The sequence below is a fragment of the Mesoplodon mirus genome, assembly GCF_964341445.2.
Source record: "Mesoplodon mirus genome assembly, chromosome: 1".
NCBI classification, from domain to species: domain Eukaryota; kingdom Metazoa; phylum Chordata; class Mammalia; order Artiodactyla; family Ziphiidae; genus Mesoplodon; species Mesoplodon mirus.
The window spans coordinates 46,483,950-46,509,619 of NC_138976.1; the positions used below are offsets into that span (position 1 = coordinate 46,483,950).

The 25,670-nt window shown below is 39.8% G+C and overlaps 1 protein-coding gene across 3 annotated transcripts in view; it reads right to left on the bottom strand.

The window, feature by feature from the left end:
- NFX1 (nuclear transcription factor, X-box binding 1) overlaps nt 1–25,670 on the bottom strand; it is a 79,408-nt gene that overhangs the window by 33,590 nt on the left and 20,148 nt on the right. For all 3 annotated transcript variants that reach the window (XM_082627944.1, XM_082627943.1, XM_082627942.1), the window contains exons 3-10: nt 25,007–25,165; nt 23,826–23,903; nt 17,027–17,132; nt 13,963–14,034; nt 12,304–12,443; nt 6,996–7,095; nt 6,695–6,912; nt 1,216–1,313 (exon numbers count right to left, since the gene is read on the bottom strand). In XM_082627944.1, coding sequence (XP_082484070.1) covers nt 1,216–1,313; nt 6,695–6,912; nt 6,996–7,095; nt 12,304–12,443; nt 13,963–14,034; nt 17,027–17,132; nt 23,826–23,903; nt 25,007–25,165 — 971 coding nt within the window. The remainder of the gene's footprint in view (nt 1–1,215; nt 1,314–6,694; nt 6,913–6,995; nt 7,096–12,303; nt 12,444–13,962; nt 14,035–17,026; nt 17,133–23,825; nt 23,904–25,006; nt 25,166–25,670) is intronic.

A 25,670-nucleotide genomic window follows, 5' to 3' on the forward strand; every position in this document is an offset into this window, starting at 1 on the left:
CTGGCCACACCGAAAGACCAATGATGTGATTTAGGGCGTGGGCTTTGGGTCACACAGTGTTAGTAGACTTCTGGAGGGACTGGAGGCTGAGATCAGCTACATGGGCAGTCAACCATGCCTACATGATGGAGCCCCAATAAAAACTGACCACCCACTCTCTGGTGGGTGAGCTTCCTTGGTTGGCAATACTCCACGCATACAATCACACACTGGTGCTGAGAAAGTAGCGCTGTTCCAACTCCATGGGGAGAGTACAACTGGAAGCTTCGTATTTGGTACTTTCTTGCATTCTGCCCTACATGCTTCTTCCTTTGGTTGATTTTAATCTGTATCCTTTCCCTGTAGTAAATTGTAATCAAGAGTATAACAGTTTTCAATGAGTTCTGTGAGTTCTTCTAGCAAATAATCAAACCTTGAGGGTAGCCTTGGGGACCACTGGATTGCAGTTGGTATCAGAGGTGAGGGTGGTCATGTGGACTGTTCTAATTCAGCAATTGTCTGAACTCCTGCAGTGGGTGTCAGAAGTGAGGGCGATCTTGTGGACTGTGTTCCCTCTAACTTAGTGAGATAACTGCTTGCAACGGTGCTATTGTTCTTCTCTTCTGGCATCTAGCATTATCACACTTGTATTTGGTCAAGCTACTTGTATATGTGCCCTAAGCCTATTACTGGTCTCTGAGCCTTGCGTGCCATACCCCTTCATACCTATCCTACAACTGGTCCATAGCAGATGTCAGTATACGTTGGCTGGATTGAATGAATCATACACAGTATTAACAGGAATAAGCCTGAGGTTATTTTGATTCCTTTCCTCCCACAATCACCAATTTAAAAGGCATTGGGTGCTTCCCCAGTGGCACAGTGGTTAAGAATCCACCTGCCAATGCAGGGGACACAGGTTCGAGCCCTGGTCAGGGAAGATCCCGCATGCCGTGGAGCAACTGAGCCCATGTGCCACAACTACTGAGCCTGAGCTCTAGAGCCCGCTCGCCACAACTACTGAAGCCCATGTGCTTAAGAGCCCATGCTCCACAATAAGAGAAGCCACTGCAACAAGAAGCCTGTGCACCGCAGTGAAGAGCAGCCCCCGCTCACCGCAACAGAGAAAGCCCGCGCACAGCAAACAAGACCCAATGCAGCCATAAACAAACAAACAAACAAACAAATAAGTAAAAGGCATTGGGGGCAACAACTCTAGCATTCTGTAGGATTTACCTTTGTTCTGAAAGAGCATCTGCAGGAAATAACTGATGTGCGAGAGCATGGTCCACAGTCTCCTTCATGGCAGAGCTTTTCACAAGTATGAATGAAATCTTTAATAAAAATGAAAAGAGCTGAGAATGAAAATTGCAACTACTCATTTTCAGACTCCCAAATTAACTAGCCACAATGGTCTTCCACCTCTGTTCCCTGCAACTCCATCACCAGAGTTGAGGGAAGAAGGATGCTATCAATGCCTCTTCCCCTATCTTCCCTTCATCTGGCAGGCTGAGCCTTTTCCAGCAAGGACAGGCCCCAGCATTAGTCACAGCAAGATGCTCTGGAGCACAAGATGCTCTGCCTAAGTCAAAGAACAGATCTTCTGACTCTTTATTTAGACCTCAAGTCTCCGGGTTAGACTCGGCTGTCCTTAAAATTGTAGCCATGGGTGACTTACTGAAGTACTCTTGACTCCGAAAATCACCTGGGGATCATAAGTAATCAGAAACCATCATCCATAATCTCACTAAGTTCTATGAACGTCTGGTGATAGGTGGCCTGCTAGTCATTCTGCTAAGCTAGATTTTAGGACAAGTCCTGTTTCAAGGACCCCATCAGGGATCATCCACAGTCTTTCTCAATGGCTGCTGTTTACATGATGTATTTTTTCCATCCTTTCACTTTCAGCCTAACTGTACCTTTGACTCTAAAGTCTGTTTCCCAAAGGTGGCATATAGTTGGATCTTTTTAAAAAATTCATTTTGACAATCTCTGGTTTTTGTTTAATTCATTGACGGTAATGTTAGTATTGATATAGTTGGATTTATGCCTGCCATTTTACTTTTAGTTTTCTTTACGTCTCAATGTCTTTTTTGTTAACTTAACTCTCCTTTGTTGCTTTCTTTGGCATTAAGTGAATATTTTCCAGTGTAACATTTTTTCCTGGTAATGGCATGTTCCATTATGTTTTGAGTTATCTTCTTAATGGCTGCTCTAGGGCTTATCATATGCATCTTATCAGAATCTACTTCAGATTTGTACCAACCTAATTCCAGTGAGATACAGAAGCCTTACACCCATATAGCTCTATTTTCTCTTCTCCTCTTTTGTGCTTTTATTGTTATACATATTACGTTTATATGTGTTACAAATTCAACAATACAATGTTAAAATTATTGCTTTATATGTTATGCCTATTAAAGAAGTTGAGAAAAGAAAGGAGAGCAAGTATGTATTTATAACTTGTTATATTTATCTTATCTACCATTACCGGTTTTCTTCATTTGTTCCTACAGATCTGAGTTACCATCTGGTATCACTTCCTTACTCCAGTACAACTTTGATCCCACCCACCTCCTTTGTGCTGTTACTGTCAGATACATTTCTATATACTGTAGGCCTAACAATACAATTATATGCATATTTTAAACAATCACTTTTTAAATCAGTTGCAAGAAGAAGAAATATGCACTTATACTTTCTTTTATAATTATGTAATTACCTTTACTCTTTGCTTTTTCTTGTGGATTTAAATTTACATCTGGGTTTGCTTGGTATCAGCCTGAAGTATATAAATACCCTTTAGTATTTACTGTAAAGTACATCTGCTAGCAGAGAACTCTGTTTTTCTCATTTTTGAAAGACTTTTCCTGGATATAAGATGCTCGGTTGGTAATTTTTTTCTTTTAGCACTTTGAATAGGTCATCCCACTGCCTTCCTGTTGTGATGCAGTGTTCTCCACTGTTTCTGATGAGAAGTCCGCTGTGAATCTTATAGTAGTTCCCTAGTATGTAATGTGTCATTTTTCTCTTGCTGCTTTCAACATTTTCTCCTTGTCTTTGGCTTTCAGCATTTTTACTATGTGCCTAGGCGTGGATGTCTTTGAATCTATCCTACTGGAGTTTGTTGAGTTTCTTGGATGTGTAGATGAATGTCTTTCAATAAATCTGAAGTTTCCCACCATTATTTCTTTGAATATTTGTCTGCTCCTTTCTCCTCTCCTGGTGTTCCCATTACACACGTTTGTGTGCTGAAAGGTGTCCCACATTTCTCTTGAGGTGCTGTTCATTTTTATTCACTTCATCTTCTCTATGTTCTTTGAATTATATAATCTCTATAGATCTATCTTCACATTTATTGATCCTTTCTTCTGCCAGCTCAAACTTACTGTTGAGTCCCTTTAATGAATTTAAAATTTTAATTACTGGAAAACTCCAGATTTTCCATTTGGTTCTTTTTTATAATTTCTATCTCTTTACTGATATTCTCTATTTGATGAAACATTGCCTTTATACCTTCCTTCCTTTACCTCTTCAGGCATGGTTTCCTTTAGTTCTTTGAATATATTTGTAACGGCTACCTTGAAGTCTCTGTTAAATTTGACATTGGTCACTCTCACAGAAAACTGAAACAGAAAGTTACTGTTACCTGTGGGTTTTTTTTTTTTTTTCCTGTTTGCATACTTTGTAGTCTTTTGTTGGAAACTGAACATTTTTGGTAATATATTGTTTGCAGCCACTCTGGATCCTGCTTCCTCTTTCCACAGCTTGTTTTTTGTTGTTGTTGTCTACTTGTTTATTTGTTTTGTGACTTAGCTAAGCTATTTTAGTGAAGTCTATTTCTATTACAGTATGAAGCCACTGGTGTTGTTCTTTAGATGGCACAGCCTTGGGCATGTGCACGGTCACCCTGGGATGACAATGGTTTTAGCAGGGCTCTCTGACTGTCTCTTTCCCTGACCTCTCTGTTAAGCTGTCTGCCTCATTTGGTATTACACTCAGTCCTGAGGCTCCACTAATTGCTGGCTGATTGCTCTATTATTTTCAACAATGTCCTGGGGCATAAACTGCTCAGTAGTCTGATCCAATAAAATTTGGGCAGAGGTGGTCTTTGAGGCAAATCTGTGAAGTTTGTTCTGACCCCAGGATGGTTCCTCTTAGTTATCTCCTTCCCTGGGTCTCTCTGGTGAACCAGTTGGCCTATAGTTTAGCTCGTTGCTCTTAATTAAGAGGAGCTATTGTTTTCTAAAGGGCCCTTAGGTCTGAACTTCCCCACACTCTCTTTCAAATTAAAGTCAGTTCCTTTGAGGAATATTTTGGAACTCTTTCCTTATGGACTGCTTCTCCCCCCACCCTGTCATTCAGTCACTACTATGGGTGCTGGGTGAGATAGCACCCTCTAGTTTTCTTAGCTTGCTTATCTCACTGTGAAACCTCTCTCCTACAAGTGAGCTGGGGTGAGGGTGACTGAGGCCCCAGTACTCCTACCTCTTGTGACTAGAGTAGAGCCTCCAATCTATGGGTGGGCTGTGCAGAGGAAGGGAGTCCCCAACCTGTCAGCTGAGATTACCAGAAATTTAGCCTTTTCAACTTGGAGTTGGTGGGGATGGGGGGAGGAGGGGTGAGAAAAGCTGGTGGTCCACTCCTCCTAGCAAGTAACCCTGGACTGGGAGCTGAGGGTAGATGAAGCCCCAATTTCTTGGGCACACCCATCCTGAGTGGAGCTTTTGTTGAGCTGAGCTGGGAAGGGGTGGGGAAGGAGAAAGTAGGTTGTGATTCAAATGACACACACTCTTGCTGTTCTTACTGAGCTTTAGTAGATTTTCTTCAATAAAAATTTCTTCATTTGATGTATGCCCATAGGACAATTTCCAGAGACTTTAAATGGTTGCTTTTTTATAGTTTTCCCCAGCTTTGCTTGTTTTGCCCCTCATGCTACCATCCTGAAAGCAGTAGTCTTTTGTACTAAAGCTATGTGTCTAGGACGGAAATTTCCTACTGGGTGAGATACTAAGACCTAACAAGCTTTCTATAGATAAGCGAGGTCTGAATAAACATGAGAGCCACTGTTACCACTAGCCATGGGCTTTTCTTTGAGATTCTCAATCCAACTCACCTTAGTTCCTTAAAAGTGTTCCATGATTAAAACTCTGCTGAGGTATAGCAGTTACTCTTGAGTCCCTTGAGCTGGTCTTGTCCCACCCCCAGGTCTGTTCATACTGACAATTACTGTCCTTCTCTTGCTCAAGTCTCTTTGTATTAACTATTTCACATTTCCTCTTTCTGTCAATGCCAACAAGCTACCTTAGCCTCTGGGTAGGATTTCTGGTCATTATATATGAAATTCTTACAGAACTGACCCATGTGCTTTCTGAAAAGGGAAGAACTTTACCATCCTTCTTGATTTGAAAGTCATCTGATCTCTATTTCACAGGGCTTATCTGAAGATACATTTTCACAGTAGACACAGAGAAGCAACAGACAACTGATTTTCCTGATGAGGTTGAAATGTATTAAAATATGAGAAGAGGGCATTTCTTCTCTATACATAATTTTAAAGTCAGATTGAGAAAAGGAATTAGGTAGGGTACTCCTACTGGTACTTGAAAGAAATGTGAAATCTCTCTATTTGGAAAAATGCAAACCAAACCTAAAGATTCTATCTTTATCACAGTTAGTTATAGGAACACATCTCTTATTCAGACTCACTTGCCCAATTTCATTTTTCTAAACACACAGCCTTTGAACACTCACTCAGGAAAGAAACTGCCAAGTCACTGCAAAACTGTATATATCCATATCCCAAGGACTGCCTCAAAAAGTCTCTGTCAGAAGCTCAGACTATTACTTTATAGCTAATCCCAACAAACGTTTTCTGGTTTCTATATCCAAGTAATCAGAAGCCCCAAGTCACAAGAAAGGGAAAGTGACTAAAGGTAGGCACATAGGCATACTGAAAGCATTCATAAGAAAATAAACCACCAAAAGCTTTAACAAATAAATAAAACAATTCAAACTGTACACTGCTATGGGGAAATCGCCTGAGAAACCTCAGCAAGCCCAGAGGGAATCAGTGTACTCAGCATAATACAATAACTGAGTTTCAGGGAAATGATGACTCTGGGTCAAATAAGGGGAAAGAAATTATCTTCAGTATTCTGTGTTTAAAGAAAGGAGGGAATGTAAATTTTAGAAAAATGTCCCTCCAATATCCTCAGCTATATGGGAAACCTAGCTGTAGAGAAAGACATTTCTTGAGTGGTTCAAATGAATGAAGTTTAAGTGTACTGAAAATTTCAGTTCTTAAACACCTCACCCCGTTATTTTAAGATGTTTCTATTATATGAAAATGCTTCTAAACACTTATTGAACCCTAAATTAGTAAAACGATACCTGGCATTCATACTAGTGTAGGTTGCTAAGAGAAATCATAAACACCCCAATGCCCACTCCCCCACAGAATAGTATCTAACCACAACTGTCCTGAGTCGGCAATAAAATACCCAAATTAGAGAGAGAGATCGTTTGGGCAAATGTGAGTTTTCAGAAGTATAATCTGAGGAGGAAAGAAAAAGTACCCACACAAATTTGATCATAATATTTAGGAAAACCTCTGATATTGTAACTGGAATTAGGTACTATTTTGTTTAAGTAGCCATTGCTGCCAAAAATTTATGTTCATATTTTTAAAGACAACTTTATGCCTACTAATTACCTAAGGAACCACAAGGCAGAGGCTTGCCGCACACTTTTCCACATGAAGGGACAGGATCCATGCATGTTTTCCGACCGCTACTTCCAAGTTCTAGCAATTGGCTGAGTGGGGTTTGCCCACAAGGGCAACAGCGCACCAGATGGGGGAGCCGTGGGCATGGCTGGCAGGGCTGAGGGTGGCACACCTGTGAACACATGTGGTTCCCACATTTCAAGTCCCTGTTAAGAAAAACAACAGACTATTACATAATTGTTGCATAAAATACAGCTTTATTCTAACTGAGGAAAACATCAAACCTTACTTGCCACATATCTTTAAACAGCCAAAGTCCCCAAATCCATCAGACTTTCCTACGTCTGTTCCACATAACACGTCTCGGGAGGTGCTGCCACAGTAGCATACTTGAGGACATAATTTCAGAAACAAAAGATTAGTAATCTGTACAGGTGCTTAAAATATTCTAAACAATCTATAAGAGAACACAAAATGCTATTCACTAGTGTTGATTAGACCTGATACAGAAATAAAAGTGGCTTATACAGCAGTTCTAAGCCCCACTTAAGAGCTTCACCACAGGAAAAGAATTAAAAAGGCCTTGTTAGACTCTGTCCATATCTCATGGTGCCCCTGCAGCACACCTCAACATGAGCATTAAAGTGAAGCAATCCTTTAAAGTAAAAGACTACTCTCTGGTCCATAAGGCCATGGTTGAAAACCATGGATTGTGAGGCTTTCTGGGGTCCTGTGGAGATGTTGCAGGAGATGGAAGCTAAACTGGTGGTAGTTATGGAGGAGTTGATAACTGGATTCCATCCTCACTGCAACCAAGCAGCATATATTTAATACTTCATATCTTGAGGTTCACATAAAATGCTTGGAAAAAGTCTCTGATGCTAAAAAGAAATTTAAAAATAGGCACAATATAAAATCCTTATTAATTTGTATTCTACTATTGTTAAATTTGAAGTAATCATGTGTGAGTACTGACAATGAGTAAAAAGTGTTTCAAATAACTTGAGACTTTTATTTACTGAATAGAGAACCCAGTCTAACATCTATAGATTTTTCTATGGGTTGAAGAAATAACGGGTTACTTTATTTCTTGAGATCAGCAGTAAGTATGTGTTATATTAAGGAGTTAGTTTCTAAAGCAAACTAAAAAAAAAAAGTTTCTGACTAATATGTAACAAAGTCTGGTAAGGACTAATTTTCATCAACTTAGATAATTTTTCTGATAAGGGCCACTTTACATTTTCAGTTTATAATGAAAACTTTTTGTCAATAAAGACATTAACCAAGACTTGATTTTTAAAATATACATTTACTCTTCCAGTAAATACATGTGCAGTTCCATCCCCTGTTCTAAAACTCATTATCAATAAAGACTTACTAGAAGAATTAATATAGGTGCAGGAAATACAATTAATATTGGTAGAATCAACAAATTGGTAAACAAACCCTAGCAACTGAGAGCTTCTGCAAGCAGGCTTTTCTTTGCTAAGTTTCTGCTCAAATAGAACAGAGGCTTTTTTTTCAGAGACATAGGATAGCTGTGAACCAAAGAATCAAGGGTCAGAAAACTGTGACAATAACATTCTTTTCAAGTACACATGGAACATTCTCTAGGATTGACCACATACTAAGGCACAAAACAAACCTCAATAAATTTAAGAGTACAGAAACGATTTCAAGCATCTTCTCTGACCACAATGGCATGAAACTAGAAATCAACCAAGGGAAAAGAAATGAGAAAAAAACGATTACATGAAGACTAAACAACATGCTACTAAAAAATCAATTGGTTAACGAGGAAATCAAAAAGCAAACTAAAAAATACCTAGAGGCAAAAAGTCTGCAAGTAACAAATGCTGGAGAGGGTGTGGAGAAAAGGGAACTCTCTTATACTGTTGGTGGGAATGTAAATTGGTACAGCCACTATGGAAAACAGTATGGAGGTTCCTCAGAAACCTAAAAATAGAATTACCATATGATCCAGCAATCCCATTCCTGGGCATATATCTGGACAAAACTATAATTCAAAAAGATACACGCACCCCTATGTTCACAGTAGCACTATTCACAATAGCCAAGACATGGAAACAACCTAAATGTCCATCCACAGATGAATGGATAAAGATGTGGTACATATATACAATGGAATACTACTCAGCCATAAAAAAGAACAAAATAATGTCATTTGCAACAACGTGGATGCAACTAGAGATTATCATACTAAGTGAAATCAGAAACAGAAAGACAAATACCATATGATACCACTTATATGTAGAATCTAAAATGTGATACAGGGCTTCCCTAGTGGTGCAGTGGTTAAGAATCCACCTGCCAATGCAGGAGAAATGGGTTCAAGCCCTTGTCCGGGAAGATCCCACATGCCGTGGAGCAACTAAGCCTGTGTGCCACAACTACTGAGCCTGCGCTCTAGAGCCTGCGAGCCACAACTACTGAAGCCCGTGTGCCTAGAGACCAAGCACCGCAACGAAGAGTAGCCCCCACTCACCGCAACTAGAGAAAGCCTGCACATAGCAATGAAGACCCAACGCCGCCAAAAATAAAATAAAATTAAATTAAAATTAAATAAATAAAATACGATGCAAATGAACTTATCTATAAAACAGAAACAGACTCACACACATAGAGAACAGACTTGTTTTGTGGTTGCCAAGAAAGGGGGGCTGGGGGAGGGATGGACTGGGAGTTTAGGGTTAGTAGATGTAAACTGTTACATATAGAATGGATGGACAACAGGTCCTACTATATAGCACAGGGAACTATACTCAATGTCCTGGGATAAACCATAATGGAAAATATAAAAAAGAATGTATATATATGTAAAACTGAGTTACTTTGTTGTACGGCAGAAATTAACACAACATTGGAAATCAACTATACTTTAATAAAAAAAATTTAAGCATGTAGATCTCAAAAAAAAAGAAAGAAAGAAAAGATAAGAAAATTGTGACAATAAAAACAAAAGTAGAGCCCCTGATCAATCAGGAAATAATCTGAGTACAACACTAAAAACTCTACTATGCTTAGGCACAAGATATGAGCTGATGACAGAAGAGTTGGGTGGAGTCACTGCTGGTTAAAGAGTATTAAGGAACCAAAGACAGTCTGCAGAAAGGTCTCTGTTGCCAGCCTGAACCTGTTCAGCATTTTTACCAACACGTGAATGAAGACCCAGAAGGAATGCTTATTAAATCTCCAGATAAGGCTGAAAGCGATCTTAGGAGAATTACAATTCAAGAAGATAAATAAACTACACTGATGGCCAAAATGCTTTGCTAGATATTTAATATGGATAAAAAAAAAGTCTTCAACTGGGTTTGAAAAATCAGCTACATACACAAAAACAAAAAGGAAGAGACAGGGATCCATACAAATCTGAAAAAAAGTGTGATTCAGCCCAATATGTATCAAGAGCTAAAAAATGGTCCAAATCAAAGGGACTCTCCCACACTACAATCTACACTGCTAAAACCAAACTGTCAATATATACTTAACTCCTGCCTTATCTCAAAATGGATTTGAGGCAGCATATAAGGATATATGAGATATATCTAGAGAACGTAAATTAAAAGATGTGAAAAGAAAAAGAAAAACAATGGTAAGGATAGAGAATGAATCACAGCTAAAAAGTACACACTATAAAGATGAATATTAGGTCAGTTATACCAGCTTCCTAAGATATAGTCTGTGAGGAAAAACAACTACTCTTGGAACCAAGACCAGACAAGACTTTCTTCCAAGAGGACCCATAAACAGAATACTGAATAGTATATGGCACAATTCCCTATATAAAATCCTTATAGTGCACAGCACAAAACATTTCATAGGGGTATTTCTTGCTTTAAGTGCAAGCACAGATCAACAGCATCACACCAAAGTAAAATCTAATAAAATAAAACTATATAACCAATACATAGTAGCTCAGGATCCCTGAAGATTAGAGGCAGTCATACAAACAGAGGAACTACACAATATGTGGTCCTCTGAGACTCACTTCTTTCACTTAGTATAATGTTTTGGAGGTTCATTCACTTCATAGCATGTATCAATACTTCATTCCTTTTCATGGCTGAATAATATTCCTTTTTATGGACATATCACATTTATTCCATTCATCAGTTGATAGGAATTTGTATTATTGACACATTTTGACTATTATGAAAAATGCTGCTATGAACATATATTTACAAGTTCTGTATAGACATATATTTTCATTTCTCTTGGGTATATGCCAAGGAGTTGAATTGCTGGATCACATGGTAATTCTATGTTTAACCTTTAAAGGAACTACTGGACAGTTTTTTTCTTTTTTGGCCACACCACGTGGCTTGTGGTATCTCAGTTCTCTGACCAGGGACTGAACCTGAGCCATGGCTGTGAAAGCCCAGAATCCTAACCATTAGGTCACGAGGGAACTCCTCTGGACTGTTTTCTAAAGTGGTTATATTATTCTACCCTTATTGTGGTTTTAATTTACATTTTCCTAGTGTTTAAAGGTGTTAAGCACCTTTCATGTGTTTATTGGCCATTAACATATTTCTTTTGTGAAGTGCCTGTTCAAGTCTTTTGCTCACTGTGTGAGTTGTTTGTCTTTTTTTGTTGATTTGTAGGAGTACTTTATCTTTTTCTTTTTTTCTTTGGTAGGAGTACTTTAAATATTCTGGATACAATCTGTGATTTATCAATTCATTTTCTTAATGTGATAAAGTTCAATTTATCAATTATTTTCTTTTACGGTTAGTACTTTTGCTGCTCTATGAAATCTTTGCCTGATCCCAAAGTCATGAAAATATTCTCTTATAGTTTCGTCCGGAAACTATGTTTCTGGGTTTTACATTTAAGCCCATGACCCATACAGTATTAATTTCTGTGTAAAGAGTGAGACAGGGGTTGGGGGTCACTTTTTTCCCATATATACATCCAGCTGTTCTAGGACCATTTGTAAAATGACTCCTTTTTCCACTGAATTAACTTAATATCTTGGTTGAAAATCAACTGACTATATATATTGATGTCTATTTCTGGACTCTACTGTCTCCCATTGATCTAGTCTACCTTTACACCAATAACCACAATGTCACAATTACTGTAACTTTGTAGGTCTTAAAATCAGGTCTTTCAACTGTTCCTTTTCAAGATCACTTTGGCCTTTCTGGGTCTTTTTCAAGTAATTACTGCAAAAAAATTTCACAAGCAGTTACTTTTAAACAGCATTAAAAAAATCTACCATCCAAATTTTATAGGACAATGACCTATACTGGTATTATGTAACCAAAATAATGAACACCACCTAGGGAGTTCCCTGGAGGTCCAGTGGTTAAAGACTCTGCGCTTCCACTGCAGGGGGCGTGGATTCGATCCCTGGTAGGGGAACTAAGATCCCACATGCTGCAAGGTGCGGCAGAAAAATCCCCCAAAAACAAAAAACTGTCTAATCATTCATGTATCTCCAGTTCTCTCTACCCAAGGTACCAGACCTAATAGAGTCTCTGTGACTACAGGCTTGAAACAAATCCATGTCATCAAGACAATTCCAGAAAAGTACCCAAGTACTGCTGGCTGGTGTGCTCACCACTTACCTTGGTTCAGTATGATCCGACAAGGCTGGCATGGACCCCCATGGCACAGCTCAGCACAGTGGTGCTGACCACAATTCAAAACATTCTCACAAGGGTTAGAACAGTGGACTGAGATGGCCTGACCACAGCGAACTGTGTGCCTGTAAAAATAGATGTAAAGACAGCATTAGTCTAATGTTGGATATTGAGGTCCTATTTGACAGCTAAACTTACCTTCCTCCAAAACCTACTAAACCTTTTCTCTTTGCCCAGTTTCCTCTACTTTTTGTTTCCCTCTTCCAATCATTTCCTCAATTCCTCTTCCCTTCTCCACTCTTTCTTCTTTTTCCTCCTTTGCTTTCCTTATTTCCCATTCTGCCTTTTTTCTCTCCCCTGTTTTCTGGCCAGTGAGGAACTGAGGGCCTAAGTATTTGTTACAATGTGATTTCTTCTCTGAGTTGAAACAGCATGCAGGAGGGGAAAGAGCCTGGAGCTCCCATAGTATCTTACAGAGGTGGGTAGGGAGGTTGGGAGGTGTAGTTGTAATGAACATTCTTGGAATGAAAGCACAATGGCATTCTCCTGGGACCTGGCACTCTGGCATTTTAGGCAGTTATGATACTTAAGAACATACTGTATGTACTTTGATTCAGGATGGGGACATCATTCCTGGCTTTGTTCTAATAAACATCCTGATTTTGCCGACTTATTCGCTAGAGAAGGATATGAGGCTGCTGCTCTTAGACAATTATCTTCAGATTCCTTTCCAGGGTAATGGTTTAGACCTTGGAGTCTACTCTCCCACAAAAAGTTTTATTCTATCCCCCTACTCCCACTTCAACTACATATTTTATTTTAAGAAGTCACTGTTACATACATAGATGATCAGTTTCCAGTGCTCAGCGTCACAGCTAACATCAACCCCTTGAGGAAGACACTATTATTTCTACCATACGATAAGAAAAATGAGGCTCACCAAGAAGAAGCAACTTGCCCAGGTCAACAACTAGTTAGTGGCAGAGCCCAAATCTGACCTGGGCTTTCTGACCCACAGCCCCTTGCATGTGACTCCCTGTAAGGCCACACTGCTACCCTTGTAAGTTCAGTAAACATTTAAAAAATGCTTATCACTGAAAATCTGCACTATCCCATCTCATCTTGTGGTTCAGAAATCATTTTGTGGTCTTAACTGGACCTCTGCAGCTATCAGTGATCCTTGCACTGACTGATAAAGCAGGAGAACTTGCATTGTAATGAAAAGAAAGTGGGCTCTGGGGCTACTTATTCTTTCATTCAACAATATTCACTGAAAACCTAGACACCAGATACTATGCTAGGCACAGATAAGTGACCCTTGCCTCCTGGACCTTAGCAGGCCTGGGTTCAATTCCTGGTTCTTTCACCCACTAGAGAGGTTAAGAAAAAAGTCCCTGTCACCTTGGCATTGCATCTGAAATGGGTAATCTATTTTATAACTTCTTATTCACCTATAAGATTGCAGGATTAAGGCAGCACAGGAAATTACTATTTATGGAAAAGTACTATTTACACCTACCATTTATTAATGGTAGTAAATAAATACTATTTGCACCTACCTACTAATCTTTTATTTTAGAAATTCATACATAAACCATTAATGTAGAAACTGAAGTCTTCTTCGGAGTACAATTCTAACTTTACCTGGTCCGTCCACATTCACATGTTTTAGTCATAAATGCAGGGCAGGGTGGGCAAGGTCCAGGATGGCAGAGACTGAAAAAGAAAGGCTGTGATGAATAAATCATACCCATGTAACCAAACTTAAACAAAGTTGCCCCAGCTGGGCCCTACTATGAATATGGCAACAAATAAACTTCCTACAAACTGTTTTAGTCTTTGTCTAAAGTTGATTAAACTATTTAAACAAAGATACCAACAATGTTTTTATATTGAAAGAATTGATAGCAGTATCATCTTAGAATATTTAACGAGAAAAGTAAAGCCCAAGTCAAAATACTGGTTTTATTTGGGTCTGATAGTCAAAGATAACATTTCTAAATATGGTCTCGGCCCACTTAGTACAGTGAGTGGGGATAAAAAGATCCTGCCACTCAGGATGGCCAATGGGGTCCTTTAGAAGATCATAACCTGAGCAAAGTAACAGAGCTTAAATCTGCTAGATCCATGAGAAGTACAGACATTTTCTCATCAGCTGGTAAAGTGATAACCAGGTGATAGGCTAACAACGGGAACATTGAAAAGAAGGTTGCTTGGGGTGAGGGGAGGCATGCTGGTAAGTAACGAAGGGGAAAGGGACTCATGGAAAAGAACTGTGCCTAATTTTTGCTATAGGTCAGAATTAGGCCTCTGACTAGAACGCTTTTTATAGGAGCTATGCTATAAAGAGACCAAAGAAAAAATGAACAAAATGGAAATAAATTCCAATTCAAATAAATACTGCCCTCTTTGAAGCAGACACCCCTGGTAAATAACACACCTGTATAGAAATATCACTACTTAAAACATTTTGGGAACTTGAGGTGGGGGACGGGGGGACACCTATGGGATGGCAAATCACAATCCTTTGGGAATTAAAAGCCAATCAGAGGGGATTTCCCTGGTGGCACAGTGGTTAAGAACCCGCCTGCAAATGCAGGGGACATGGGTTCGAGCCCTGGTCCAGGAAGATTTCACATGCCGCAGAGCAACTAAGCCTGTGCGCCACAACTACTGAGCCTGCACTCTACAGCTGGCGAGCCGCAACTACTGAGCCCATGTGCCACAACTACTGAAGCCTGCACGCCTAGAGCCTGTGCTCTGCAACAAAGACAAGCCACAGCAATGAGAAGCCCACGCACCACAATGAAGAATAGCAACTGCTCTCCGGAACTAGAGAAAGCCTGCAGGCAGCAATGAAGACCCAACGCAGCCTAAACTAAGTAATAAAATAAAATAAATTAATTTAAAAAATAGCCAATCAGAGCCAAGTGTAATTAATCAGGTGGGTAACAGAATTTGCTATAAAAATCAGGTGTGCCTATAAAGTGGTCTGGTTGGATTTTTTATGTGACTAATAAATCAGTTATAATAATTCTTAAATGAGCTTTAAACACTGAAAACAATCCAGGAACATGTGCCCAGTCTCCTAAGATGATCCATTTTGACATACAGAACCCACAGGAGACATAAGATTAAGTATGCTTCTTTAAGGATGAGTATCATTATTCAACAGTTATATTTCACATGATATACCTCAACCCTTTCAGGTGAAACTATTTTCATGGCTGGACATTTAAATAACTTTTTTAAAATAAATTTATTTATTTTATTTATTTTTGGCTGCATTGGGTCTTCGTTGCTGCGTGTGGGCTTTCTCTAGTTGCCGTGAGCGGGGGCTACTCTTCATTGTGGTGTACGGGCTTCTCATTGAGGTGGCTTCTCTTGTAGAGCACAGGCTCTAGGTGCGTGGGCTTCAGAAGTTGTGGCACGTGGGCTCAGTAATTGTGGCACATGGGCTTAGCTGCTCCACGGCATGTGGGATCTTCCCGGACCAGGGCTTGAACCCATGTCCCCTGCATTGGCAGGCGGATTCTTAACCACTGCGCCACCAGGGAAGCCCTTAAATAACTTTAGACTGATAGACAAACTGCTGGTCAAGTGTGGATGATTCCAGGTTATTTCAAATATCCCTGAGGCCTGGACTTAACCCCAGGTTCTCATAACCTTCAGAGCAGTGGTTCAGAACACTGCCTACATACTAGAATCACCTGGAAGAAGACTACAATGCTCAGACCCACCCCAGGAGATTCTGATTCAATTGCTCTGAGGCAGAGACTGGGCACTGGTGTTTTAAAGTGCTTCTTAAATGACTGACCACCTGATCTGTACCACAGTGGTGTTCTCTGACAGTCATGACAGGGCCCCACTTCTGCTGAAGGCTTCCTAAAGGTAATTCATGTGTAGGATTAATTTCTTGTTACTGAAGTTACTAAAATGCCAACTAAGGGAAGGAACAGATGAGTCCCTGAGTTCTGACCTATGGAAGCAGTCAAAGGAAGAGGAAGGGCTGATTGTCCAGCAGATGGCAGATCATGCTGTTCAGCTCAGTCTGAATAGCTCTCCCCACAATGATATTCCCCAGCACCATCCCTACATCTTGATCACAAGACCTCTGATCCAACCCTTGCTCCATGCAATAGAAGCGAGGTACCAGTGGAAGCAAGTATAACACTCTGATGTCTGTCTTCTCTTAGATTTGGGTAATAAAAGCAAGTGTTACAATTTCTTGACCACTTACCATGTGCCAGGCTCTGTACCAAGTCTCTTTAGTGTGTTAATTAATTTAATATTCATAGAACTCTGTAACTATTTTTTATCTATCATTATTATCTTACAGGTCCAGAAACTGAGGCTCAGAGAAGTAATTTGTCCAACATCACATAACTGTTAAGAGACAAACCCAGGAATTAAACCTTTGTCTGAAGCCAAAGCCCACAGAAATTTGTAACTGATCAACTGTTTATTATTGTGCATTTCTCTCCTCATCTGTAAAATGGAGATGATAAATATCTATATATCACTGGGCTGTTGTAAGGATTCAACGAGTCAACTTTTGCAGAGTACTTGGCACAAAGCAAGTGCTCAGTAAATGATACCACACTGTCCCTCACCCAGTCCTGTTACGTGCTAACCAGATATGTGTACTGAGAGCCGCAAGCAAAGCGTGTTCACCAGGAATCCCCAGGAGTCTAGTGTTCCAACTTACAGGTTACAGGAATGTGGGCAGTCCTGGCCAGGCTGTTTCTTTCTACAGACCTCACCACAACTATGTGGAATTTCATTTCTGCTCCATTCAGGATTCTTTACCTTGCCTAAAACATATCAAAGAAGACAGTCAATGGTATAAACTTCAACTGCATCCTAGACTTCGATGAAATAATACAATATAGCCAGACAGCATGAAACATCAATACGGTGTTCATTAGTTCAGTAAACACATTGTCCTAAAATAAGAAGGTGAATGTAATACTACTCATCAAAAGCTTCACTGAGTATGATAAATTCTGGATTATCTGGAAAAGACAAATAGTCATTTTTACTGATGAAAATGCCACTTTGACTAACAGACACATTTAATCTAAGATTTAAACAAAACCTACAAGATAAGCTTTCTGTAAATGGGTCTTTGAATTGATATGGGAATATCTACTGTAAGGATCAGAAAGAGGGAATAAGGGAAGAGAGCAATGGGGGGAGGGGAGAGGCAGTAAGAAATTTAAAGGACATAAGTCCCCCAGTATAGTAGGAACTCACCTATTGTAAAGTTAAAATATAGGCATAAAAGGGTTATAATTTTTAACATCTTTATTGGAGTATAACTGCTTTACAATGGTGTGTTAGTTTCTGCTTTATAACAAAGTGAATCAGTTATACATATACATATGTTCCCATATCTCTTCCCTCTTGCGTCTCCCTCCCACCCTCCCTATCCCCTCTATCCCCACCCCTCTAGGTGGTCACAAAGCACCAGAGCTGATCTCCCTGTGCTATGCGGCTGCTTCCCACTAGCTATCTATTTTACATTTGGTAGTGTATATATGTCCATGCCACTCTCTCACTTTGTCACAGCTTACCCTTCCCCCTCCCCATATCCTCAAGTCCATTCTCTAGTAGGTCTGTGTCTTTATTCCCGTCTTGCCCCTAGGTTCTTCATGACCTTTTTTTTTCTTAGATTCCATATATATGTGTTAGCATACGGTATTTGTTTTCTCTTTCTGACTTACTTCACTCTGTATGACAGACTCTAGGTCCATCCACCTCACTACAAATAATTCAATTTCGTTTCTTTTTATGGCTGAGTACTATTCCATTGTATATATGTGCCACATCTTCTTTATCCATTCACCTGTTGATGGACACTTAGGTTGCTTCTATGTCCTGGCTATTGTAAATAGAGCTGCAATGAACATTTTGGTACATGACGCTTTTTGAATTATGGTTTTCTCAGGGTATATGCCCAGTAGTGGGATTGCTGGGTCATATGCTAGTGCTATTTTTAGTTTTTTTTTTTAAATAAATTTATTTTTATTTTTGGCTGCGTTGGGTCTTCATTGTGGTGTGCAGACTTCTCATTGCAGTGGCTTCTCTTACTGTAGAGCACGGCACGCGGACTTCAGTACTTGTGGCGCACGGGCTTAGTTGCTCCACGGCATGTAGGATCTGCCCGGGCCAGGGCTCGAACCCGTGTCCCCTGCATTGGAAGGAGGATTCTTAACCACTGTGCCACCAGGGAAGCCCCTATTTTTAGTTGTTTTTTTTTTTTTGCGGTACGCGGGCCTCTCACTGTTGTGGCCTCTCCTGTTGCGGAGCACAGGCTCCAGATGCGCAGGCTCAGTGGCCATGGCTCACAGGCCCAGCTGCTCCGCGGCATGCGGGATCCTCCCGGACTGGGACACAAACCTGTGTCCCCTGCATCGGCAGGCGGACTCTCAACCACTGCGCCACCAGGGAAGCCCTACTTTTAGTTTTTTAAGGAACCTCCATACTGTTCTCCATAGTGGCTGTATCAATTTACATTCCCACCAACAGTGCAAGAGGGTTCCCTTTTCTCCACACCCTCTCCAGCATTTATTGTTTGTAGATTTTTTGATGATGGCCATTCTGACTGGTGTGAGATGATATCTCATTGTAGTTTTGATTTGCATTTCTCTAATGATTAATGATGTTGAGCATTCTTTCATGTGTTTGTTGGCAATCTGTATATCTTCTTTGGAGAAATGTCTATTTAGGTCTTCTGCCCATTTTTGGATTGGGTTGTTTTTTTGATATTGAGCTGCATGAGCCACTTGTAAATTTTGGAGATTAATCCTTTGTCAGTTGCTTCATTTGCAAATATTTTCTCCCATTCTGAGGGTTGTCTTTTCGTCTTGTTTATGGTTTCCTTTGCTCTGCATAGCTTTTAAGTTTCATTAGGTCCCATTTGTTTATTTTTGTTTTTATTTCCATTTCCCTAGGAGGTGGGTCAAAAAGGATCTTGCTGTGATTTATGTCATAGAGTGTTCTGCCTATGTTTTCCTCTAAGAGTTTGATAGTTTCTGGCCTTACATTTAAGTCTTTAATCCATTTTGAGTTTATTTTTGTGTATGGTGTTAGGGAGTGTTCTAATTTCATTCTTTTACATGTACCTGTCCAGTTTTCCCAGCACCACTTATCGAAGAGGCTGTCTTTTCTCCACTGTATATTCTTGCCTCCTTTATCAAAGATAAGGTGACCGTATCTGCGTGGGTTTATCTCTGGGCTTTCTATCCTGTTCCATTGATCTATATTTCTGTTTTTGTGCCAGTACCATACTGTCTTGATTACTGTAGCTTTGTGGTATAGTCTGAAGTCAGGGAGCCTGATTCCTCCAGCTCCGTTTTTCTTTCTCAAGATTGCTTTGGCTATTCGGGGTCTTTTGTGTTTCCATACAAACTGTGAAATTTTTTGTTCTAGTTCTGTGAAAAATGCCAGTGGTAGTTTGATAGGGATTGCATTTAATCTGTAAATTGCTTCTGGTAGTAGAGTCATTTTTACAATGTTGATTCTTCCAATCCAAGAACGTGGTATATCTCTCCATCTATTTGTATCAGTATCATCTTTAATTTCTTTCATCAGTGTCTTATAATTTTCGGCATACAGGTCTTTTGTCTCCTTAGGTATGTTTATTCCTAGATATTTTATTCTTTTTGTTGCAATGGTAAATGGGAGTGTTTTCTTAATTTCACTTTTTCATCATTAGTGTATAGGAATGCTAGAGATTTCTGTGCATTAATTTTTGTATCCTGCTACTTTACCAAATTCATTGATTAGCTCTAGCAGTTTTCTGGTAGCATCTTTAGGATTTTCTATGTATAGTATCATGTCATCTGCAAACAGTCACAGCTTTACTTCTTCTTTTCTGATTTGGATTCCTTTTATTTCTTTTTCTTCTCTGACTGCTGTGGCTAAAACTTCCAAAACTATGTTGAATAACAGTGGTGAGAGTGGGCAACCTTGTCTTGTTCCTGATCTTAGTGGAAATGGTTTCAGTTTTTCACCACTGAGGATGATGCTGGCTGTGGGTTTGCTATATATGGCCTTTATTATGTTGAGGAAGGTTCCCTCTAGGGTTATAATTTTATAATCAATGTCACTCCACAAATTTTAGTAAGCCTATTCCATGAACTTAGTGCAGGGGCAGGATGAGTAAAACGGAGGCGCAGGACTCCTCCTTGCCCTTGAGCTATTCATCCTCACTTGGGCAATTTACACCCTAAATGAAACCTGTTCCCAGTCCTTGGCCTCTGCTTTTCTCTCCTGTCTGTCTCTTTCAGAAATCTTATTCATGCTGTGCAGTTCAATACATCTAAAGGCCTAGGAGTCCCAAATCTACATTTTCTGCATTGCCCTGAATCCTCAGTTTCAGTCCTACATGTCCAACCATCTGCTGAATGTCTGTGCTTGGGGTTTCACAGTCACTTCAAATTGCCTACGTATCTACAGTCAAAGTTAGCATCTTCCCTCTTAGATCCCACCCTCTCCAGGGTTCCCTATCTGTTAGTGACACCATCACTGTCAGAGTCGCACAAACTCAAAAACTAGAGTCATCCTCTTTTTTTTCTCTATTTTATTTAGTCACCAAATCTTGTCAATTTTCCTACACAGTGTATCTCACACCTCACCTCCCCCTCTACTCCTGCTGTTCCTCTCTACTGGCCAGAACCTCATCTCTATAGACTATTAGAAAAGCTCCCCTGCCTCTGTGCTTTCTTGCTCCAATATGGTGCCCAGGTTTTCTCCTACCATCTCTCAATGGCCCAACCTCTTTTCCCTGACTCTCAATGATGTTTCTTTCCCTTCATCTGCCAGAGTTCTGCATTAGACTCCTTTTCACCCATTACCCTTTTACCTACTAGAATCTCATCTATTGCTCTCACCTGTGACTATCATTCCTGATTCCTCATCTTTCTTCAAACATTCCTAACTCCCTGGAGAACATCTTCCACTGGATGTCTTACTCCTCCAACTCAACACTTCAACTTCAACTGAACTCACTGTTCCCACCAAACCTGGTTCACTTGCCCTGACCTTTTCTGTTCTTGGTATCACCATTTCCAAAAGCATGAAACTTTGGAGCCACATTTGGGTTCCTTCCTTTCCCACTGCTGTTAATTCCTGTTTACCTTTGAAATCTTATATCCCTTCCTTTCTATCCCATTCTAAAACCCATTGCAGACTTTTACTATTCTTCATCTGGGTTACTGTAAGTCCCCAAACTGTTTAGGTCCCAAAATACTCTATTCACTGCCACCAGACTAATCTTCATAAAGAATCAGGGAATTCCCTGGCAGTCCAGTGGTTAGGACTCTGCATTTCCACTGGAGGGGGCCCAGGTTTGATCCCTGGTTGGGGAACTAAGATCCCACATGCCTCGGCACGACCAAAACAAACAAACAAAACACACACTGATGCCCTCAGTGGCTTCCCACCACCTGACAAATGAAGTCCCAATATCTAGGCCTGGCATGAAGAAGTCAGCCCTACCTTTCCAGTCATCTCGCACTCCTCCATCTTCATAGACCTTGGGCTCCATAACTGGATGACTTCCTCTTCTCCCAGCAGATCCTAAGCCTTCCTGGTGTTAAACCTAGTTTTCAAGCCTGGTTCAATTCTACCTCCTTCAGGAAGGCTATTAATCCTCCAGCCAGAAGTCAAACTCACCCCAAAGATCTCCCACAGACTTTGTAGTAGAACAGCAAGTTAATTGTGTCTTAAATTTTAGACTGTAAGCTCTGGGAAGTCAGTAAATAGTCTCATTCTTCTCTGCTTCTTCATGGTAACTGTTATATAAATAAGTTCTCAATAAAGTATATTAAACCAATGGTCTCCTTTTTTAATTCAGCTGCGTTGCATGGCTTGCAGAATGTGGGATCTCAGTTCCCCAACCAGGGACTGAACCCAGGTCCTTGGCAGTGAAAGCACAGAGTCGTAACCACTGGACTGCCAGGGAATTCCCGACCAATGGTCTCCTTGAAAAGAAGAGTGGGGCAAAGTCCTCAGGTAAAATCAGGCCATTATTTGCCTTCCCACACCATTCCACCTCACTCAGATCATCGTGACCTTCATCCCCACATTCTTCTGCCTTCTTAGGGTCTCATATCCAACTTGTCAGTGAAGGCTTTTAACAAGATTTTAAATTTCATTATGATGCTTCATGTTTAAAAATCCTTTAAAAATAAGGTAATTAAGCCTGGGTATTCGTCTTATTTGTCCAATTTTCGATTGATCTCTTGCTTCCAGTTTCATGCTGCCTTTCCAGTAGTACATTCAAGAATATTCATTCCTTCAGCTAATACTAATTCAGTATCTATTAAGGCTCAGATTTTGGCAATAGAACATACAGGACCAACAGATTCTGGATAAGACTGGCCAAAGTGGGAGAGGAGATAAGAAAGGGGAAGCTTCCTTTGGAAGCGGATGGTTGGGGTCAGATCCTGAATGACACAGTGGATGAGATTTAACGAAAAGAAGGGGAAGAACACTGTAGATAGTTGAGTTCACAAAGAGATTGAGTCTAGAAGTGTTGATGGTCAGTGACTGACTCTTGGTGAAAGCCGGCAGTTAAGTAACAGGAAAGGAGAAATATGAGCTAATTAGTTAGAAAAATAAGGAGAGCAGGTAGAAAAGAAACAGAAAGAGCTAGTCATTTCAAGAAGTGAATCGTCAAAAGCATTAAGGGATGCTGTGTGGACAAAAAGGTTAAGAATTTATAAATCAGCCCTGGATTTGGTCAGGAAAGGGTCACTGATGATTTCTGAATAAGTTTCAGTGAGGTAATGAGGACAAACATAAAAATGCAATGGTTCAAGGAGGGAGACAAATGGTTAAGAAATAAAATCTGAAAAATCGACAGCCAGATGGTAAAGGTTACCCATTAAAAGACAGGCAGGAAAGAGGGAAAAAAAAAAGACACGCAGGAAATAGGTTAGCAACAGATATGAGCACGTGGATCATGAAAAGTTTTTTTCCTAACACATGGAAGAACTGAGCTATTCAAAACCAGGAAGAAGTATTCCATAAAGAGGGAGGGCACAAGGATAGTTTGCAATGCTGGTTTACAGAAAATCTCTCTTTATTATAAAGAACAATGACTGATTTCTTGGATTAAAATAAAGTACACTTCACCATTACTCTTTACTCATGTTGCTCAAATCCAGAATTTCAAAGCTGTTACCATTAGAGATGAGAAGAAGCCCATGTCTGTACCCACCTCTGCCATCTGGTCGGCTCTGATCTAAACTAAGATCAAGGAGACCTGGTGGGCATGACGAGAAGGCCCATCTCCAGAACAGTCTGCCAAGAACACAACGGCCTGTGACTCTAGCTGTGTGACAGACCACATGCATGTGATGTCTTACAAACTCCTGTAGCTCTGAAGTCTTATTAGTGACTTCTAAAACATGCCCAGCACACCGCCTCTCCTGGGCTGGGAACTGAGGTACAATAAGCAAAGTGGAAGAGACTCCAGTGTATGCAAAAAAACTCACCACAGAAACAAGTATAGTTATTAGGAACATGTGCAGAAACATTCTGACATGCAGGGCACCTCCAACCACTCTGGCCGTCTGTCAAGAAAAATGAGAGGAAATCAAAATAATTTCCTTACAAAAGCACATGTAATTTAAGAATTTTTAAATCTATGGAAAGCCATAATATTGAAGCAGTAATAGTAATTTCCATGTTAAGGATATCAGACATTTAAGAAACAAATTCACAATACTGAAATCTTTGCTTAAATGTTGCATTTAGGCTTATATTTATAAGGACCTCAGATACCGCGAATACAGTGGGTATCCATTTCATTCCATTTTTTAAAATTGAGATATAATTAACATATAACATTGTGTAAGTTTAAGGTATACAACATGTTGATTTGATAAATTTATATATTACAATATGATTATTACCATAGTCTTAGTTAACACCTCCATCACTTCATAAAATTAACATTTCATTTTGTGGGACAGTGTTCTATTATTTTTTTGAAAAAAAAGTAGGATAAAATACTTGGGTACATGCAGGAAAACTCAAATGTCTTAAATTAGAAGAGCCAAAGTTCAGAAAGCATATTTTAAATAACATTTGCATTATCCCTAAATACCAGTATACTTTGGAAAAAGCCCACAAAGTACTATGGAGAAGATCTGTTAAAGGCAAAGCAACTTCAAAATCCTAAGGGTAAATTAAACATTTCTATAAATTTTCTAAAGCAAACTATACAAGAAATGTTTTCTAATGAATAAGCTACAAGGATGTATGGTACGACACAGGGGTATAGCTAATATTTTATAATAACTATAAATGGAATATAACCTTTAAAAATGGTGAATCACTATGTTGTACACCCAAAACTGACATAATATTGTACATCAACTATACCCCAATTTAAAAAAAATCGTTCTTTATAGTTGCTACTTGGATAAAAGCTACCATTTTCAGTAAAAGTGACTGATTTTGTTGTACCCTAAGTATATTTTAATTTGTTATGCTTAGCTGGTTTAAGATTTATAGCTTAATAATGGTCATCCAAAATATGTCATCAGGGCAACATACTCTCCCTGCAGATGAAACACTCAAGAGGAATTAAGTAGTATTTTTAAAGCTAAGTTAAAAACCTGAACATATCAAATGGGTGAGAATAACTACTCAGAAGAGAGAAATGACTGACCTGCTTGAGACGCTGGAGACCTTGCCCATTTCTTTATGCAGTTCAAATGAAACACATGGTAACAGCTCTGACAACTCCACACTGGGGCTGTGACACGAACCAATTCACAGCACACCATGCACTCATATTTTTCTGTGGTTAGCTGTTCAATTAAAGAACCTGTTTAAAAAACAAAAGATAAACTCAAACACAGAAAAACATTCCTTAGTCCACCAAGGATCAGCAAGGCATTTGAGAGGAGAATTCAAATGTAGAGATTTTAAGGGATGTCTGATTCTGAGCAAGGTGACTGTTCAGAGTCTGAGGCCAGGAAGGGGCAGGAATATGCTGAGGTAGAGGACTTAGGAAGCACACATTCAGGTAGGGATTCCCACAATTGAGGAAACATTCCCAAGAAACTGCCCAGGATCCTAGCAGAATAGCCAAACGCCCCTCGTAACATACGGCTTGAGCATTCACAGGAGAAACATGCTGTAGCACCTTGCCTTGCCCTCTCAATCTGGAAGGCTCTGCATCTACCACATTCATGGATTCAGGTTAGGGAAGGGCTCGTGAAGCTACAGTGGTCAGGTGCAAGAAACCTAAGCCTAGACAGGTTCCAACAACCCATGGTGGTGAGATGGTTCTAATAGATGTCCTGAAAGTCTTTAGTTGTTCACTCAAG